This window comes from Apis cerana, linkage group LG16 (assembly GCF_029169275.1).
Source record: "Apis cerana isolate GH-2021 linkage group LG16, AcerK_1.0, whole genome shotgun sequence".
Taxonomy (NCBI): Eukaryota; Metazoa; Arthropoda; class Insecta; order Hymenoptera; family Apidae; genus Apis; species Apis cerana.
The window spans coordinates 1,844,716-1,866,958 of record NC_083867.1 but is presented as its reverse complement, the minus strand read 5'-3'; the positions used below and the strand labels follow the sequence as shown (position 1 = coordinate 1,866,958).

At 23.4% G+C, this 22,243-nt stretch overlaps 2 protein-coding genes and 1 long non-coding RNA gene across 7 annotated transcripts in view; 2 read left to right on the top strand and 1 right to left on the bottom strand.

Annotated features, from left to right (window-relative positions):
• The window catches only part of LOC108000463 (serine/threonine-protein kinase BRSK2), a 57,582-nt gene extending 37,390 nt beyond the window's left edge, over positions 1-20,192 (top strand). The window contains exons 9-13 of one of the 5 annotated variants that reach the window (XM_062086329.1): positions 2,088-2,236; positions 3,511-3,663; positions 4,825-4,999; positions 7,097-7,308; positions 9,855-20,192. In XM_062086329.1, the coding sequence (XP_061942313.1) occupies positions 2,088-2,236; positions 3,511-3,663; positions 4,825-4,999; positions 7,097-7,308; positions 9,855-10,079 (914 nt within the window). In that variant the 3' untranslated portion in view covers positions 10,080-20,192. Of the gene's footprint in view, positions 1-2,084; positions 2,237-3,510; positions 3,664-4,824; positions 5,000-7,096; positions 7,438-9,854 lie in introns of all 5 variants that reach the window. The other 4 variants (XM_062086326.1, XM_062086328.1, XM_062086327.1 and 1 more) reach the window with 4 other exon arrangements.
• On the bottom strand, positions 4,586-16,665 carry LOC133667461 (uncharacterized). Its single transcript, XR_009832998.1, has 2 exons — positions 16,530-16,665; positions 4,586-5,046 (listed from the first exon to the last, which is right to left on the bottom strand). It is a non-coding gene; the product is annotated as an uncharacterized LOC133667461 (long non-coding RNA).
• Positions 20,193-20,606: 414 nt separating the features above from the next.
• LOC108000282 (apoptosis regulatory protein Siva-like) lies at positions 20,607-21,845 on the top strand. The gene is made up of 4 exons (XM_017060523.3): positions 20,607-21,033; positions 21,126-21,313; positions 21,447-21,604; positions 21,700-21,845. The coding sequence occupies exons 1-4, from the start codon at positions 20,916-20,918 to the stop codon at positions 21,743-21,745; spliced, it is 510 nt and encodes a 169-aa protein (XP_016916012.1). The 5' UTR covers positions 20,607-20,915; the 3' UTR covers positions 21,746-21,845.
• The last annotated feature ends 398 nt before the right edge of the window (positions 21,846-22,243 follow it).

Sequence of the window (22,243 nt, the reverse complement as noted above, 5' to 3'; positions counted from 1 at the left end):
CAAAAATATTCATAAACTTATGAAATCTATAATATAAATAAATGTTACTTAAACATCTAATATTATAATTAAAATTAATCTTTATTATTTTGTTAAGGATTATATAATATTTCACATTCAAAATTACTTATTTCAGAATTACTAACTTAAATTATTATTTGCTTACCAATATAATGAAATATATTAATTAATGAAATATATAATTTAAATATTATTGTTTGCATACTAATATTTCTTTATTATTTCTCTGATAATTTCTTTCCATGTTTTTTTCTAATATACAACATACATCTTAAACAATGAGATCGGTCTCAAAATAATTTTTGCATAAAAATAAATTTTATTAATATATAAAATAAATTTTATATACGATACTTTTGTATTATTCGTGAGATTAATGCAATTATAAGAGAAAAAATAATAATTGTAAAAAATTGCCTAACAAAATCTTTTTTTTAACAAAATTTAAATTACATTTTATATAGAATAATCAATGTTTGAATATTTATTTTGAACGATAATATATATATATATATATATATTTAAATTAACAATTCTATTTGATAGAATAGAAATAGAAAATAATCATTTCAAATATCTTATATTTTGCAATACATATTAATCGTGTTATAAGAGGAATTCATTGTTATAAATCGTGAACAAAAGTAGTTGAAAAGAGGGCGTAAATGTCCAGAGTGTTTATACGGGGCGCACAAAAGGTTCTTCGGGCATCGGGGCTCCTTGTCGATGTCTGAGTGTCGCGTTTTCATTTTGCCAGAAAGGGTTAGTAACGGTTTTTAAAAAATGCAAGTGACCTCGCGGCGCATAACGAGCATACACGAATCATTGTTAAAGAGATGTGACACGGCTAGAGATACGCATGCATCCATCGTCGTTCGCGTGGAATACTCGATTCTTCTCTCTCTCTCTCTCTCTCTCTCTCTCTCTCTCTCTCTCTCTCTTTTCTTCTTTTTTCTCTTCCCTCTGTTTGAAAATGAAACGAGCCGAAGAAACGTCCTTTTGTTCGAAACAATGCGACATGTTGAATCGTTGCTTGTCCATCTTTTTTCGCGGAAATAACCAATTTACTTTGCTGAAAGCTAATTAACATTGAGAATACGAGAGCAGTTAAATTGACGTGTATAAATGCTTTAGGAAAAATTAATATTAATATTTATATCGATAGAAAAATAATTTGAAAAAAGTAAACGAACATATCATTATTTTTTATAAGTCTGTTTTTTGAAAATATTAAAAAAAAATTTTTTCAGAGAAAAATTGAATGGTTTTGAAGAAAAACGCGACATAATGTAGATTAATTAATTTTTTCAGGGGTAAATGCGTGAAGATTATATGAAGGTTAAATTTGTTTCTTTAAACAGAATTATATATTTTTTAATGCATAAATAGATGTAACATTATTTTCTGTAATATTGTCATTTATACTGAATCAATTTAATTAAAAACTATTAATTTAAAATAAAAAGAGATATTTAATTATCTTCAAAATTAATAATTTTCCAAGTTATATGGTAATTATATTATATCATGCTCTCCTCGAAACGATTTTTCTATCTGAAACATTTTTTAATATTTCCAAAAACATATGAAATATTCTAGATGTTGAAATTACATGAAATGATATATTATATTATATACAAAATATATTTGATAATATTATGAAATTATCATTTTCTTATATTCTCATTTCAAAATAATATTTGTATGAGTTTAATATACAATATTTGAAATATCATTTTAAAAAAATAAAAATTCTCCAAGACATAAAAATATTTATTTATCTATTTCAAAAATCTTATCTTAGAAATCAAAAAGCCGATATTTCGTACTATAATGATCCATGATTTCTTGTCCTTCTTATTTTAATAGATCATCACATCATCCATAATATAGATAGTTCTATAATATCTTTATTTAAAATCTTAAAAAAAATTTTATTTAAAAACTCATTTTAAACGTGATAATTTTTTTCGTTTGATAATAAGAAGAAATTATCACGTTATCCCTGATTCGTAACGAAAGGAATAAAAAGTGACACAGATAAAGAATAGTCCGTTTCGCAGTAGTTGCGGTCGGTGTTACACCGCCAGGCTCTCCCCACACTGGCGCCGGTTCAGGTGCTCATCACTGGCGATCAAGGCTCAATACTATCAAGAACTCCTTCCTTGGTAGTCCTCGATTTCATCGGCGCAAATTGCTTACAAGTGCCGAGGAGGTACTTTTTATTTAATTAAACAAATATATTTATGAACTACATTCATCCATAAGTCACTTAATACTTGAGTATATATTTCATAATATGAAGAAATGAAAATTATAATTATGAAATATGATGTTGGTATTAATTAACCGTATTATGAGGAAATAATATATATTAATATAAATTTCTTAATATTTTAATATAAATTTATTTTAATACATTAGCAATAATAATGCTAATTAAATAAATATACTTATGAATGAGATAGTAAAATAAAACAAATTTTTTTTCAAGTAATTATAATATTATAAATAGTTTTCTTAAACAATCTTATTGCTAACTAAATATAATTTAGTATTACTTTCAAGATTACAAGATGACAAAGATGCAACAAAGAAAGTGAGATTAAATATACATGGTGTGATGATATTCGTATCATTATACATATATCATGTGATTCAGGCTATTGATAGATAGATAAATAGATATTCTAATTATAACTTTCTTATGTATTTCATTGATAAATATAATAATAAATATTAGAAATTTAACTCATTCAATTATTATATTAAAAAATAATACTTTTTAATATATACATATATATACATTTATATTTATAATATATATATATATTTTTTTGTATAACAAAAAATTTTATATTATTATTCTTGAAGAAATATTAAATATAATAATTAAAAAATGAATAAAAAAAAAATAAACATAACTTGAAAAGTGTGGTTTGAAAAAATAATTTTGAACTATGAACTATGAATTATAATTACAAGATAAATAAATATAAATATATTTACCTATTAATAAATATATAAATATAAATAAATTTGAAAAAATAATTACAATAAAATCTATTATCATCATATATGAACTAATAATAATTTTTATTTAGATATGATTGAACATATTATAATATAATTATATAAAATAAATATAATTTCATCATTTTTTTAATATATTCAATATGTTTTTTTCTTATTCATATCATTTCTTCCTTAAAAAATATACAATTTTATAAGTAATAAATGAGTTTTAAACATAATAATTTTTCTGATTCCTGAAAAATAAAATATAATTTTAATTTAAATATAGTTTACAAATTTTTATATTATGTTTATAATTACGATATTAATAAATTCAAAAATTAATGTTAAGCAATAGTTTATTAATAGTTTATAAATTCATGTTTAAAATTAAAAAGTGACTTATGGATAGGACTATATTTTATATTTCAAAAATATCGTCACGAATAAAATGTATTTCTTTGATTTACACAGGTACATCTCACTCCGGATTCTTCTCCAGAACTTACAAAGAAATCATGGTTTGGTAGTCTAATGACCACGGAGAAAGATGAAACATTCACCATTCTCGTAAAAGGAAAAGTATTAGCAAGCGTCAAAGCCGACTTGATACATGCTTTTTTATCGGTAAGCTTTTTTTTACTTAATATTTCTCATTTATACATTATCGATCAAAAGTTTGGAATCATTAAAAAATTTTATAAAATCCAATTATTTAAAAAAAACTTAAAATTAAAATTAATTTAGAATTAAATTCTTAAAAAAAAAGAAAAAAATCTATCAAATTAACAATAAAATTATTATTAAATTCTGTTTATTGTCATATAGAATTTCAAATATTTAAAAAATAATCATTAAAATGATATATTAATTATAATTGGTTAAATATTATTTGCAACAATCATGTTTAAATTATTTGAATGATTTTAAATGATTTTTCTTTATATTATTTTATTAATTCTTAAATGAAATAATTTTTGTTTTATTTTTTATTCAAATTCAATATATTCAATTCAAATATAATTTTATATATAATTTTTCAAATAAATATTATATTATTTGAACATTGTTACTTATATTAAAAATATACATAGATTAATATTGCAATATCTCACGTATATAATTCCAAACTCAAATATAATTATAAATAATTGTAAACTCAAATATAATTGTATTTATAATTATTATAATGATAAATTTACCATAATATTTTTCTAACAAATTATTTGAAGTGAGAATAATTCTGACACCAAATGTGATTACATTTCAAACAAATTTATGAACTTGGAATTTAATAATTTACTGTGGTCAAAATGAAAATTAATTCATTCAAAATATGTAATAACAGATAATCTCACCACAATCTTTTATATTTTATTATTTTATTTAAATAAAAAAACTTTTAAAATTATTTATACATCACATGAATTAAAATTATTTTTAGAATAAAAAATAATATTTGAATAATATATTAACATAAAATTTGAAATAATTTATAATTTTAAAATATAATATTTTTATAGGTTATTAATTTAAATTTTATAAAACGTTATGTTAATAAATTTTTATTAAAATTTTTTTAGATATATATATTTTTTAATTACATTATTATAGATTATATATTATTATATATTATATTTTACCTACTATATTTTCATAATGTGTAGTTTATAATGTGTCATTAACAATATCGAAAAAAAAAGAACAAGTGTATCAAATTTTTGATCAATAGTGTATGTTTTAAATTTCTTAAATTCATATAAAAAACAAGCAAGTTTTGATCAACAGATAGCAGAGTTATCTCACAGTGTAAGCTCACCCATGTCCTTCAAAGTGGAATACAAGAGGGGTAGTACAGCGCCGGCCATGTTTCAAAGACAAGTCCGTTTTCAAGTAGACATCAGCGCCATATCAAAACAGCCAAGTGAACCATTGTTTGCCATTACTTTTACTCTTTTAAGCGGTAAGTGAATTTTCAATTTATTAAATATTCTCGCAATAATTCTTTATCTGAAAATCAGAATAATTCATATTTCTTTTTTTATTATTATTTTTTATTTTTTATTTTTTATTTATCAATAGTTCAGAAAAAAATTATAATGATCACATGTTATTAGATTTTAAGTAATTTATACTAATGAATTTTTATTATATAATATGAAAGTAAAATTTTATTTTATTAAAATAATGCTTTGAATTATCGTTATTCTATATCAATATTTAATATACATAATAAAAAGTATTTTATATAATTATATTTTTTAATTTCTTGTATTTCTAACTTATATCAATTTAATTTATATTAATTTAAAATCATAGTATTATAAAAGTATTTATAAAAATACAACAATATAAAATATATATATAATGATATATTTTTATGAATTATATACATTGAAAAATATTATTTTAATATTAAATATACTTTAACTTTAATATTATTATTGTTTTAAAATTAGTTTATAATTTTAATATTTTTTAATATTTTTTTTAGTATTTAATCCTTTATTTGATTAGTAAAGGACAATTCCATTAGATATGATTAAGAAATAATGTCTTATTTTAAAAATATGCAATTGCACTTATAAACAAGTTCTATATCTATAAAAAATTGTTTGATTTTTATTTTTTTTTTAAATAATTATAAAAAATTTAAATTTGCATTAAAGGAAGACAATAAAATGATAATATGATTCTATCTCACTCTATCTAACAATTAAAAATTTTTAAAATTACTTAATAAATAAATTTTGACATTTTTTATACCAATTTTTTGTACTTATTTTGCTTTCTGTAATTGATCCTTAAAATATGTATCATAAATATGTTAAAACATTTTATATAATTGAAATTAAAAAAAAAAAGAAATTGAAAAATGACTTTTAGATATAAAATTTTTTTTTCTTTTGTTTTTTGTCCAATATTTATTTATAAATATCGAAAGAAAACAAAAAGAATATATTGTATTTTTGAATACAAACCGCGAAAAATAGTAGATTGGTAAGGTAGCAGTGTTTTAAGATTGGCAATCGTCCAAGCGCAACTAGATCGATGTTACCTTGGCAAGTATTATTTTACATTCTGCCTATATCTATCAAAACCATGTATAACGTATAATTTTAATATTATTTATTTTCTTTATTTTTTTCATGATCTGTTGCTCAATCAAATATAACTTGATTTACATTGTACACAATTAGAAAAGAAAAAATATTACAATTGGCTAAAAAAATATCCAATTATATTAAACATATTCTAATATATAATTTATAATAATATAAATGTATACCAATAAAGAAACTAATAAAGAAAAACAATATATATATATTAATTTTTTATATACATATATACAATAACACATATACAAAATAACATAGACATATGAAACATAACAATGAAATATTGAAATAGTGTTAATGATTTATAAAATATTATTAAATAAAACTGATAAATTTTATATTATTTATCAGCAATTTATTTTTTTAAAATGATAAAAAGCTATCATTTTAATACACAAAATATCTTTTTATATTAAATAAATTTGTAATTTTTAAAAATATTTTATTGCATTTTAAATAAAATATATACACTGTATATATTTATTATTTTGTTCTTTAATGATAATCAAAAATTTAATATTAAACATTCAGAAAGATGAATACTTTTAGAAATTGTATCTTATTTAATCTAACTTGAAAAATTATAATTTTAATAGGAAATAATTTAATAGAAGATATAATTGATAAAAATATTCTTGACTTAAAAATAAATCAAAAATATTTATATGATTTTTAGAAAGAAAACAATCAAATTCTAAATGCTTAACAAGTACTTAGAAAAGAATAATAATAAACATTTAATGTTATATACTAAAAGAATAATCATGTTAATTAAATAATAAATAAATCATTTAATTGTAAATAATTATATTAATAATTTTTCAAATAAAAAGATTGATTTCAAAAATAACAATTAATAAAATCACACAATTTTTAATTCTTTTTAATCATACGTTTCAACTTCAATAATAAATAATTATCGATTATATTCGATTTTTTAGGAAACATTCGAAGATTTCGAAGGGTTTGCGAACACATTCAGGCACAAGTCTGCTCAAGGAATGTAGGAATCAATTTGGGAGGTCAGAGCCGAGCAGCGCCACCTAGTCCACGAGCATCACGAAAATTTACCACGGAGATGAGCGAAAGTTCCAGCTGTGGAAGCGATACTAGCGAACGGTTATTTCTCAGCCCGCATCCAGCTACCAGACAGGTAGTCTGTTTCAACAAGGTAGTGCATCATCTTCCTCCTCCTTCTCCTACATACCATTATCGCGATAATTATTATATAATTATTATATTTGGAAACGTTATCGTTCTTCATGGAAACCAGTTACCAAAGGTGAAAATCGTTTATCTTCTAACAATTGTCTCAATCTTGACAAATTGCCACAAATTATCACAAATTACCACATATGTTTCACAATATATTAATAGTTCTTAGTATATATCACGCGTAGATATTAATGACTGCGTTATGCACTGAAAAGCAAATGCAAGTAGATACTATAAACTGAGAGGACACTGATAGAAATCTTGATAGGAATTTGTTATATAGGATAATAAAAAAAAGTTCATAAGTTGTTCAAAAATTCAAAAGTTCATAATATAGAGATTAATATAATATATTTAATATATTTTAATAAGATTCACCAAATGAAACAAAGATCTTGGTAAATATGGATAAATATCAAAAATTAATATTTTCAAAGTAATAAATAAGACTTTGTTTTTTTTGAAAAAATTTTTTAAAAAATTTTGAAAATATTAATTCTTTTATTAAATTTTCTGATTACTTTTTATATCCTCCAATTTCTGACTTCATATGCACTTTATACGCACGACAGCACAATGAAAATAAAAAATTGCTTATATCTTTGAAGACAATTATTTTTCATGTTTATTAGGTTTTTTTTTTATTTAATGAGAATTATTTACTATAAAAGTTATGAAGTCTTTTATTATTTGTATAATATAAAATTAAAATATTAAGTTATTTATATTTATTATTTAATTTAAATGATTTAGATATCATTAAAGCTTTTATTACATTTTATTACAAATATAAAAATTATTATTCTTCTTTTTTAATATATATTAATTACTTGCCAATATTATTGCTGTAATTAATAGTATTATAATATAAATAACAGTAATAATACACTAGAATCAATATTTAAAATTTTTTTCTTATTCTTAATATATTTTGTTTTTATCCTTATTTATTTATTTTCAAATTAATTAATTTAATCCTTATTATTAAAACACAAACTGATTCCGATTTAAGCTTTTCTCTATTTATATCTTATTTAATTATTTATATTGTAATTAAAATATTTATTTATTTATAATATTTATATCTTATTTAATTATTTATATTGTAATTAAAATCTATTCGTTAATTTATAATTAATTAAATATATTTTAAAATATAATTAGAATCTATATCAATGTTATCCAATATTACCAAGTTATGGTATTCCCCCAGTTTATGGTAAATGATTAGACGCTAGCTTGATATTAATTAATAACAAAAAAGCCAATATTAAATTTTTTTATATTTATTTATGTATTTCATTTTAATAACTATATACAGACATCAAATGAAACTGTTAAAATTTTCAATTATAAATAAAATAACAATAATTTTCTAATTATTTTTTTTGTTTCAAAAAATATTGAAACTTTTATTACATTTTTATATAAGAAACAAATTTATTTCTTTGGAGATAGAACAAAATTTCACTTAAATAAAAACATTTATTCTATTTTTAAAAACTTTCAGTTGTATCAAGCAATTTTTTTATTATCGAATAAATTAAAAAATTTCAGAAATCTATTTATTAAAATTTTATTTCTTAACAAATAATATTTTTATTCATATATATAAAATAAAGAATATTAAAAATTATAAAATTATAAAAAAAGAAAAAAAAGAAAAAAAGAAAAAAATAACAAAGTTTTAAAAATTTCAAATTTCGAAACTGAAAACCTTACAAATTTCCAAATTTAAAAATTATTTAAAAATTGTACTCAAATTTATTGAAAACAAAAAAAATTATTTAAAAATTAAAAATTCAATAAATAATTAAATAATTTTTATTTATAAAAATTATTAACATTTTCATTTATTCTCTAGTTATATATAGCCAATTATACGTAGCTATAGCTAATTTTCCGCAATAGTAAGAATATTAAATCATCATCAAAGCTTTTTATTATTTATTAAGATATATCTAAAATGAAAAAAATCAAAATTATAAATAAAAAAAATGATTATTTTAATATAATATAGAAAAAAAATTATTTATAATCTTTCAACTTTAATATGCAAAACATTTCTTAATAGATAAAATTAAATTTTAAGATGCCGCGAAGATTTTTAAATTTATAGAAAATAACGTTTACAGTAGTACAAACTAATAATATTTAATAATTATTTTTACAAAAAATATTTATCAAAAGCAAATATTATATTATATTATAAATTATGAATAAATTATTAAAAATTTATAAAATCAATAAAAGTAATAATAATAATAATAATAATAAATAAAATAAAAGTAATATTTCTTATATACTTCGCAGCACTTAAAAATTTTGTTCAAATTTTAACAGCTTAAATATCATTATCGAAGGCAATTTTTATTCGCTATTAGAATTCATGAATAGTAAAAAAAAAATTATGCCTCTATGCTTCGTTCCGCCCTAATTATTTATTATTCGATATTTAATTGTCGTTATTCATATTACTTCCAGATCGACTCGGACATCGAGTCGGATACATCCGTATTCGACGTGAAGTCACCGACCCGTGAAAATGGCCGCAGAAGTTCGACCTCGACGAACAATAACAATCCGTTACCGGGTGACACGACCCCTACACCGGGAAGTCCGACGAAAGCGGTGCGCAGCAATTCAGAGAGTCAAAACACGCCGGAAAAAAAATGCGTAACCACGATGAGCGGCAACAACATAGCGTGATACTATCAGAACTTCCGTTTCGAGTTTCGATCAAGTTTGAAGAACTTGTGGGACAGCGCCCAGAGATTCTGGTGAATCCCTTATCCGATCAAGAAATGATCCGAGGAACTAACCAGCAACGAACCTTGAAATGATGCTTCGACTCAGGATAAACTTCAATGAGGCATTAAGCTATCGATCCGAATAACAATAAGGAAAACACTTAATGCGATGGCGCAGAGGTTAGAAAAGATACCATTTCAAGAAAGTCATAAAAATATCTCGACTTTTTTTTGTCGCGAATCAACGACGTCAAAAGCGACCGAGAGAGAATTTTAAAAGAGAACCAGTGATAAACGTTCCTACGAACGAGAATATCCATTTAAAGAAAGAACAAAGTCCAGATCTGAGGAAATTCATTGAGGAAGCACAAAATGCAATTCAACTGATAAAAAAAGGCGGAGAGAAGTTTGTGCTGCCACGCAAATTGTTCTGATTATTTCATTGCAGTGATCGCACAGTGAATGTGTGTAATGATCGTTTTGTCGCGGGAATCATAGTACAGTTTTTTTATCTGAAAGTGAAGTGCAATAGTGACGTTTGTACCGGTATACTTACGTCGGATCATGTAAGAATGGTTTATCGGTACGTATTATACTTGTTGTACATCGCTAATTAGCGATCTCGTTTTTATCATTCCATTTAAGAAAAAATCTGAGAAATTGAATAGACATTGATTATACATTATTTTATATCATGCGAAGCAACTTTTAATATATATTGCTGATAAGTTAGCAGCTGAAATGGAATAGTCCTCTTCTTTTTTATATTAGATAGAATATTTGCAATAATTATTGTTTCTTGATATTTTTTTTTAGATTTTTTTAATAAAATAAATTTATCTATTTTCCAATTCAAAATATAATATTTTTCTTATTAATAGAAATTTTCGTGAAAATGAAATAAAATAACTTTAAATGATGATGAAAATAAAAAAAAAATTTACTGAGTTTAAAAAAGCAATAAATGTATGTCACTTACTCTTATTTTACTGAATATCTGTGTCTTATATACAGTCAAAGTTGTTAAATACCAAGACGAAATGATTATTAATGATAGCAGCAGCATAAGGAAAGAAGAATAATTGTTTATTCTAGAAAAAATTAATAAGATAATGACGCAACACTAATAGCTTGACAAAGCTATTATCGTCGCACTCTACAACGAATCATTATTTCCTTATGAAATACACATTGCTATTTTAATGATATTGGCAACTATTTTATCCCGATATTTGCTCTGATATATCAGATACTGTTTGCTTATTGCAAAGTAAGATTAAATTTTATCAAATCATTATTCGACACGATAATAAAAAGATGTAATAATTGACACGTCATAAAAAACTTATTTTTTACATAGTATAATAATAATAGAAGTAAACTTAAAGTTAATTTTAATTATTTAAAAAAAAAATTAAAGTAAAAATTGAATTTAAATTAATTATTTTTCAGTAATATAAATATATCTTATAGATACAACTTCTCATAGAAAACAAAAATATTTTATTTTTTGAGCTTTTTAAGTTTTTAATAAATAAAAAAATCATACAAATTTAAGAAATTGAAAATGTTATGTATGTTTATCATATGTTTATATATATATAATATATTTTTATATATATGTTTATATATGTTTATCATATAAATTTTATCTATAATCATGATCCAATATTTTGGTCAATATGTGTTTATTTTTATAAATATATATAAAAATCAATTAATTAGATTCCTCGCAACTGCCAACTTACCAATAAGTTTCTTCGCTCTTTTTTTTTTTAATTTCAATCAATTTTTAATCAATTTCTCTGGATTTTTGAATTATAAATTTATTTCCTTCCTTCGTTGGAATGGTTCCGTTTATATTGATTAATTGCATAATCGTTATACGACTTTGTTACAAAAGTGTAAGTGCTAAGTATTCAATTATTAATTACAATGCGTAAATTATTCGCTCGTTTCCGAACTGTTGTTCCGTTGTGCACCATTTCGAAATTATAAATTAAAAATTATCTTTAAATCGAATTTTATTTGAAATTTATAATGAAACATACTGAACATTTCTCGCGATAAGAATGCATTCACTTTTTTATATTTTTTTTCTCCTCTCCAATATACATATATATTTTTCTGGAATAATATAAACAATAATATAAACAATGAAGTGATCATAATCGGAAACGAAGTCTTTCTTGTTCGCTTGAGGCAATCGATATTTTATTGCAAACGAGAAAGAGCCGGATATGCCTTATATGCAAAAATACCCTAATATTGATTCCGCCTTAATCGAATATAAAGTAATGCAACTAATGTTCCACTAGAAGAAAATATTAAGTATTAAAAGTTTCGTGGAATGCAGCTTCCCGATTTAATGAGCAAAAATGAAAATCTGAAGAAGAAACTTTTCTTCGATCGATGTATTACAGCAACGCTATTTTTACATTTTCCGCGCAATAAAGATAAAATTTTTCTAGTTCGTTTAGTGCTTTGAAAAGAGAAAAAAATATCTAATATAAACAAATAGGCACATTTTTGCAAAGGGGAAAGAAAGTACGAAAGAGAAAGATTCCAATATTCATCAGTTATCCATTTTTGTCCTCTTCAATTTTTGAATGGCAAACAATTCTCACGTTCTCGACCATGAATCGTTTCTCATGCCGACACTTTTAAATCTCAAATCTTTGAATCCTTGATCCAACATCTTCTCAACGACGTTGTGATTGTAGCCAATCGATTCTACATACGAGTCGCTAAAAGCGTCTCTTGATGTTTCTATAACTTTTTTGCGAAATACGTATGTAGTAGAAAAAGAAAGAAAAATGAGAAAGGAAACTAGAGAAAAAAAAGAAACGTGTTAAAGAAGAAAAGAAAAAAATTCACTCGCGGCGCAACGATCGCGTCGAGAGATTTATTTTTTGCACGTACGAGAAATCATTTCAAAAGACTAATATATAAATAAATAAATAAATACGAATATAAAATATATAAATAAATTAATAAATAAATAAATATATGTATATGTATATATAAATAATTGTATATATATACATATATATATATATATAAATATACGCATATATACACAGAACATCACACACACACATACATGTATAAGTAAATTTCACTTACGAGCGACGCGTTGCGACGCGTACGGCTTCTTGTCTGCTACTAATGTGAAAATAAACAAGAAAGAAAAGAGATAGAGAGAGAAAAATGCGAAATTGCAATAAGAAAAAATAAATATTTCTCTCTCTCTTTCTTTCTCTCTAACATTTCTATAATAGAATAAAATAAAGATAAGTGATTCCAAAAGATAAAAAAAAAAAATAAGTATAATTATCGTACACGTTTTTCTCAACACACAAACATATCTCAAAAATAATCCCGGCTTCTTAGTGGAACGACGAATGCATTATAAACGCGATAGTATCGAACCATTTTTAATCGAAGGCTCGTTATAGACGTAACCAAAGTCGAATCCTGCCGAACGTAAAAGTCTCGACAAACTGAACGTAACACTCTGCTCGCTTCTAATTGACGAAGTAAAACTCAAACCAACTTCAGAATTTTAATTCGTTATATTAAATTTATATTAAATTGTAAAAAATTTTAAATATTAATTTGAAAAAAAAAGAAACATGCATTCACAAAATATAATCTTTCAAATGCACTCTATGCATTTGTCGATTAGATGAAAGATTATTCAAAATATTATGTTTCACAATTTTTATAAAAGAAATATATACTATATATATATTACATATATAGTAAACATATACTCTATATATATATATATATATATGTATATATTCGACGCGAAAGAAGCGTTTCAAGCGGAGAAAAAATGATTTTTAATTTTTTTGCTGCTCGATATGATAATATATAGCAAAAAAAAAAAAAAAGAATCTGGTGAAAACTCACTATTCTTATGATTCTAGTAATACTTGATCGAAATCTTAGCAGCAGATGAGACGAAACGTAACTAGGCGGGGCAAGACGTTATTCGCTAAGATTTTTGCGATTAGATAAATATAAGCGAGAGAATTCGAACCTCAAATGTTCGCTCGAATCAAAAATTGCAATTGTCCCTAACGATTCTCGCTTTAGATATAACTTGTACATTGTATCGCACATGATAACTCGTTCCTACATGAACAGCTATGTACTTACGAATTATTGAAGGAAAGGTGTAATAAGGATTGTTATTTCAATATTTCGAAAACAAAGAGAGATTCTTTTTGTCAATAGAATTGATGTAATCATTGTTTTTATTAAGTAAGAATTTATCATTTTAGAAATATAAGAACAATTTTGTTATAACATACGCGCGACGTAGATCAAAATTTTAGGATAAAGTTTATTCGTAAAAAATTTTTTTTCTCCCCATATTATCACTGCATTTTTTTTTTTTTTTTTGCTTTGCTTTGCTTTATAAAAATCGACAAAAAAAATTACTTGTAGTATTTACTCAGTTTCGACAATAGCAAAATAAATAAATGACAAGTACGAAAGATCGTAAGAACAAAAAAGTGGAAAGTCAAACGTAAGCCTGATTTAATAAGGCGATTAGATAACTCGATCGATTCGATATTCCCTACATATTTATATTACAACATTCCATTAAGAAGCTTGCAGGTAGAAAATAAAAAAATATTGTATCGTTCGACGAGCGGTATCTTACATGCTTCTAACCTAAATAGAGAAGAAGATGGAAGCAGCAAAAAACAGGGAGAAAAAATTCATATTATGGTGTGAAAAATGAATTTAATACGTTTCTTGGAAATAAATCGAATTTTTCAATACATGAAACCACAAATGAAATAATAGGAAATGAAAAACAGGAAAAAGAGAGAAGAATGTATGTGTGAATGAGAGAGAGAGAGAGAGAGAGAGAATGATTGTTGAATATTGAAGCAAATCGTTTTTCATATATTTCATGCGTCATACAACATAACACACACACCTTAATTCATAATACAACACTCATTAATTCATAAATTGACTTAGACGTTAAGCTTGCGGTTATCTATTTACTAATTGCGGATTAATGTAAAACCATTCGTACGATATAAGTAATATGAACATAATTAAAAAAGGGGGAAAACTGATAGGAGAATTACGGGAGGGAGGGAGAAAAGATATGGGGAGGAAGAAAAAAGAGAAAGAAATACGAGGACACAAGAGAAACAAATTACCGGCCATATTAATCTAGGATTTTATATCATGTGAATTTAAGAATGGAGAGAAATACTAAAGTACTTCGGTGAATACTCGAGTGAATGGATTTCTATCTGATATATTTCATTTGCAATTGGGTGTACCGCGTAGCGCACGCGCTTGCCTCATCTGTCACACATATTGCACGATGGATAATTAGCAATACTTTGCTACCCATATGTCTCTGATTTATTTTTCGATTTGCTTTTGTCTCTCTGTGCCGATATGCACTGATTATTCATTTCGATTCAACGAATTATTTTTCAATTAGATATTGAAGAACGAATGAACAATGAATCTCTATTTAAATTTTACTTTAATTATTCTATCTATTGATGATAATTGCTGTATCAATCTTTCTTTATTGTCTTGTTATATTCATTTTAATGTATATCTTTAAATTTTATTAAATTTTATTTTCAATTATTTATAAAATGACTTTTTTGCTCATAAAAAAATATAATAACTTTTTTGTTAAATATCTTTCAATGCATTTAACGGAAAAAAGAGTCTGAATGAAATTCACCGTACTTATCGCTGAGTGCACAGAAGGCAAGTGTTTTTCCTAGTGAGTACGAGATTGCTAAACAAAAATAATAAATGCAACAGTGTCTCTTCAACTGGGCATAAAAACTGTAGGAATTATACAAATTCCCAATACCGTATCCTTAAGGCATTAAGCTAGGCAAATAGAGATTTTTATACAATTTATAAGGCGATTTGCAATCGATTGATTTATTGCACGTTTACTTGTTGACTTTTTGTTATACACACATGGGTACACTGTGCTTTCGAGCTTGCATCGTAGCAGCCTTGTTTAGAATTCAAATATTAAATAAATGAAATATATCGTTATACAATTTAAATATCATTGCCATTGTATAAAAATTAAAGTAATTTTTTCTACTGGAATTTGAACATAAAAAAAATTATCATCTTATTTCTTTATTTTTTTAGCTTTTAACTTCATAAACCATTATTTTTATTATATTTATTTTAAAAATGCATCAATAATTCTGTGGTCTAGTGAAGCTCGAATGTCAACTGAAATTAAAATTATAAGATTGAGATTAAGTTAAAAAAAATACTTGAATGTCCTATACACAGTTTCTGTTTTATTGAGACAGCGATTTTTATTATATTTACAACTAGAAAGGTTGTTGCGATGCATCGTGGTGCCTAGTAAATGCATTACCTATTGTAAGATATTCTCTCTCGTCGCTCGAAGTTTAAAATAACCGATTATTATCGTGCTTCTATCACATTCGTATAATTATCGTGTGTATTTACGAATCTCTGCACAGGCAATTTAGTGCATGAAACGGATGGATTACCAAGACAAAAAAAAATTGAGGTTATGCTCGAAACTTGAAGATTGTCCACATTTTATTCACTTACGTTGACTATCAACGATTTCGTTCATGAACAATGTTCACTTTGCTAAAATCAGGCTCTCTTCACTGAAACTAGGCTAATTATGGCACAATAACGTCGGTAACATCATTTTGCCACTCTGTATGAACTGAAATCTGCCAACCTATTCAGCTCACCAACTATTTCAATTAATTTATCAATTAAAATAAAAATATCTTATTTTCTGATCATTTTGTCTTTCAATTCATCTTTGAAAATATTTATTGATATATTTTTAATTAAAGTGATCCATTATAAAAATGATTTTGTAAATTTTTGTTGCCAATCATACCATATTGCAAATTGTATCTTCGTTTAGATTTAATTGATATCTTGAAAAAAAATTAGCAATATAAATTTTCACAATTCAAATCTAAAATCTAAATAACATTTAACATTTAACATAAAGAAACATTCGAAAATATATTCCAAATATTTATTCGAAATCGAGAAAAAAATTGAATATTTTTAAATTAATGTTATTATGAAAAAAAAAGAAGAAGAACATTGTTCTAAGATAGAAGTCTGATACAGTAAGTCAGCGCACTTTCACTTAATCCAATCTTGTACGAGTTAATGACACGATGAACAAGTCCGATTAGTTAGTAAAGTTTAGTAAAGGCGTGAATTTGTAGTTCCACTGTGTTGATCGCTATATTAGAAACAAAATCAATTAGAAACACACCCGAAGACGCCTCTTTTCATGCTATACTGTTCGCTGTACCGGTTTTCTTCATCACTTACGCATAGATGGCAGTATGCACTGATTTTCGATGCTTTTCATATTAGCATGCAACATTTTGTTATGTTATCAAAAATTTTCTACCCTTTACACTTGTATTTTATTATTTGCTATTGCATATTTATATTTGTCGATGTCATATTCTACAATAATAATAACGTATTGAATGTTTTATAAACATGTCATGTATTTTTGCAAATACATACTGTTATGTAAAACTGTATTGAAATTTAGATTTACAAGTGTAAAGTGGATCAAATGTAATTTTCTAATAGCCAATATAGATATATAAGTAGATATTACCTCGAGTCAAGATTTCAATCGTTTTTAATTTGATGAAAACAAATGATTAAATTCTTATTATAATTATTGAATTTCGATTTCATTTTTGATATTAATTATAAAAAAAATTTTTTTAAATAATAAGAAATATGAATAAGAAATATATTGGAAAAGTATCAGTCAAAATTATTGAAAATTCTTTCTTGAAAAAAAATTGAAATACTTTTTGATTAGAAAAATCCATACTGCTAAATTATCAATATTTATAATCGTAGCAACGAAAATATTACTTTCAAGATTCATTTAGCAATATTATGATATACTTTTAATACAGGCATATCTTGACAATGAATGTTTCAAAATCGAAATGTCGTACACAAGGGATCCACGAATCGTATCTTGTGTCAATGAGCTTCGATTCTGAGTATCGATTATATGTATTTCGATTGAAGTCTTTCACTTTATTAGAATTTTAACAATATATTAATTATTAAATATTCAAAAAAATAAATGACCAATAGATATGTATATAAATATATAATAAATAGTGTGACGAATGTAGGAATACTTTCAAATATTATTTAAAATTAAAATTAAAAGTTTTCAAATTCGTAAATAATGATAACGATTTATTAACGACTTATTATCGTTTAGATTTAAATTGTAAAATTTCAAAGTGAATAATTTCTAATAATGATTATCCAATGTTTTCTTACTTATCGACAGTTGATTAAGATTCTTCGACATTGTTGAATTCTTAATATGCAAATAATAATCAACTTTTAATATTCGTTATAATGAAGCTTTTAATAGATTTTCGAGGCATATTACCTATTGCAATACGTGTATTAAATGAGTAAATTATCATCTGAAAATTTCGGGTGAAACAATTCATATCAAAAATACATAATCAATATTCTAGTTAATGGATCCCAGGAGTACAGCGATTCGATTTACCAGTTACGCGTTGTATGTACCGAGTATTTAGTAACGTCCATGACAACTGACAATAACGGCTGTGAGTCCGAAAATGTGTTTTCCAAAAAATATTCCTTATTGTAAACCATTTCGCTTAACTTGTCTGCGTGAGTTTGAACTTTCATCGAAATTCTAATGGAAACCGATCTATAAAAATTACAAATTATTTATTATATGATATAAATAATTCGAAATATATACAAGCTCATAAAATATAAATTTAAAAATTATAAAGCAAAGATAATTATTATTTGTAATTGTTATTTTGATATTAAGAAAATATAAGTTATTTAATTTCATTAATGAAATATTAAAACATATGCAGAATTTAAAATATTAGAATTTTGGTCGGTTTTCATGAAAAAAATTTCGAAATATGGAAAGATAAACTATCTAATCGTCGCATGAGTACAGCAATATACATAAGTACTCACTATATGCAGCCGATTACGACAAAGTTACAAAATACTTAATACTGTCGCTTATTTTGCAAATAAAGAACATTTTTAACGAAAGATGGTTATGTCGATTATTCTTAATCTGTTCTTAATCATTATAAAATTAACAAAAAATTATATATGTGCATAATTATTTAAGATATGGATATAGACAAGCAATGGAATAATCCATCAAATAATATAAATCAATATCAATGAAATATTATAAGTTTCAAAAAATTATTAAAAATTTTTAAGAAAAATACATTTTAATATTATAAATTAAAGAAAAATAAATTCTATTACATTGTTTCAAAAATTGAAATAATTACTATATTGTAAAATCGACTAACCATTTTTGAAATATAGCGTTTGGCGACGAACTTATCCATAAAATTTGAACGGTTGTGTTCAGAGGAATTAGGGATTTGCGCTAAATTCGATGCACTTGCAGTAAACTATTTTTTTACGAAGAAAGAAAAAACAATTCTGCCCTGAAACTCTTGTTCCGCATTGTAGCAAAAGAACTAGCTTTTAAATATTCAATTTCTGAAACCACGGCAACGGTGTACGCATATTGTGATTCGAGTGTCTCACGGTCCCACAAATTAATTAAACCATTTCTTTTTTCGCGATCATAAATGCATATCGTCTTCTATTGTTTAGATTGATTTAATTGCAATTATTCTACCTTATTCAATTTTATCGAATAAAATTTACATTCAATTGTTTAATTACTTTTTATATAATAATTTACCTGTGAAGGAAGCTACAAATACAGTGTACAATTATACAATTATTGTACTAACGAATACTACTGGTACTTGTCACGCATTGACTATGGATTATTATGTATTATTATAAAATAATATCGTTAGTTTTCAAGCAAACGAATAAACATGAGAATGTGGGGAGATGAAAATTGTAACATATTTGTTGATGGCCAATATCAAATATGTATAAAAGTAATAATAATGCAACATTACTAATAAACAAATATTACTAATTTTGTTGTAAATTTAATAATTCCCAGATTAAATATATATCAATTTTTTATTATATCTATCTATATTATTAGAATAACATTATATAATATTATATAATATATCAATTAAGAAAATATATTCTATTTTTCATTATAATAATTTATATGTAAAATAAATTTGTTAAATTATAAAAATAGTTAATGATTATAAAAATATATAATAATTTCAAAATTCTAAGTTTCATAATACAATAATAAATTATTAGATTAGAGATTAATATATAAATTAAAAACATTTAAAAACAAAAAATATATAAATATGTAAATTAAAAATGTTTAAAAAAAAATGTTAATATATTCGTGAAATATTTTTAAGATTTTCTTGATTTTAGAAATCAAAATAAATATAAAACTTAATATAGAATATGTCAGTTGAAATTTATTAAATGAAACAAAATACCGATAGAGTGAGAGCTCTATCTCCGTCACATAGTCATTTCATTATCTCCATCTAACTTTATTTAACAGAAACTTCAATTATAACTTAATAAATAATTATAAACTGACATTTTTTTTATATCAACTTTTATGTTTATTTTTGCCTTTAAAAATAATCTTCCAAAGATATTTCATGAATATATTTCATTTCTACATGAATCAGTTGACTTCTTATATCAAACGTGAAAAGATGTTATAAAATTTTGGCGGTATATAAATCTTTTGTTTATTAATTTAAGTTAAAAAATGCCAAAACGTCCATGTCCTTTTGAGGATAATTTATTACCCCAATTGAAAGTACACGTATGTCAGAAACAAGTAGATAACGGTGTTTGTCAAGAGGAACGAATGAAAAATGTTTATGGTATGGAGGTTATAATACAAGATCTTCAAGCGAAATATTATAAATATTAATATAATAATATAGACATTAATTTTTATTTTTACTTCGTATAGAGAAAACAATGGATTTATTAAAAGAAGGTGTTAAAACATTATCACAAAGATTAAATACTTTCACAGAATTAGATCCCATTAATATATCATCGTCGAAATCCTGTTGTAAATCCAAAACTGAACGTATTCAAAAACAAATGATATTAAATAATAAATTAGAATTATTACGAACAGATAAAGTTATAAAGGTAAGTTAATCGTTTTACTAATTCTTAGATATATTTTTTTATTATAAATATATTTATCTTAATATACAAACAAATATAAACATAAAAGTTTTAAAATAAAATTAATATCTTACTTTTTTTTATCTTTTATAAGGATATTCAACCAAAATATGATCTTTGTGAATGCAGTCGAATAATAAATCAAAACATGTTTAATAAGTGTTCCTATTGTGATCAAATTTTATGTAATTTTTGTCTTTTTGAATGTATCAATTGCTCAGAACTATTTTGTCAAAACTGTTCTTTATCCACGTAAGTTTTTCTAATGTTTAATTAATAGCTTAAATTATATATATCATATTATACTATTAGAAAATTAAATTTCTTTTATTTACTTATTTTTACAGATATGATAATGAAGAACAAAATAAATGTTTTAATTGTTATAGATAAAATTAAAATATTTTATATAATCTTTTTGTATTTCATATTTATATTTACAGATTTTTTAATGTAAATGTTTTTAAAAATTAATAAAAACAATAAATAGAAACATTTTTAGTATGTATTATATATTTTAAATAAAAAAACAACCTATTATTCCATCCTTATTTTATCTTTTTTATAAGGAAAATATATGTTTAAATTCTTTAATAAATTCGTTATTTACTATATGAAAAATTAAAATTTCTATAAGAAAGTATTTTGAAATTAATATATTTAATTAGAAATTAAAGATGTATAGAATTAAAAATAGAAATAGGGAAAATAAAAGATCATCGTTTTAAAGTATCCCATAAAAATAAAAATTCACTAAAATATATTTTATAGAATGTTACTATTATTTCGATGAGTTCAAAATGATAATATATCGGTAATCGATAGTTTGAAAAAAATTAAAATATATTTTAAACAATTTATATTAAATACATTTATAAACGAATAAAAAAA

What these genes read in the sequence shown, in the direction of transcription:
- LOC108000282 (XM_017060523.3), top strand. Translation starts at nt 20,916, where the DNA reads ATGCCAAAACGTCCATGTCCTTTTGAGGATAATTTATTACCCCAATTG. An exon ending in ACGAATGAAAAATGTTTATG is followed by an intron (nt 21,034 to 21,125) that starts GTATGGAGGTTA and finishes TACTTCGTATAG; the next exon opens with AGAAAACAATGGATTTATTA. An exon ending in GAACAGATAAAGTTATAAAG is followed by an intron (nt 21,314 to 21,446) that starts GTAAGTTAATCG and finishes ATCTTTTATAAG; the next exon opens with GATATTCAACCAAAATATGA.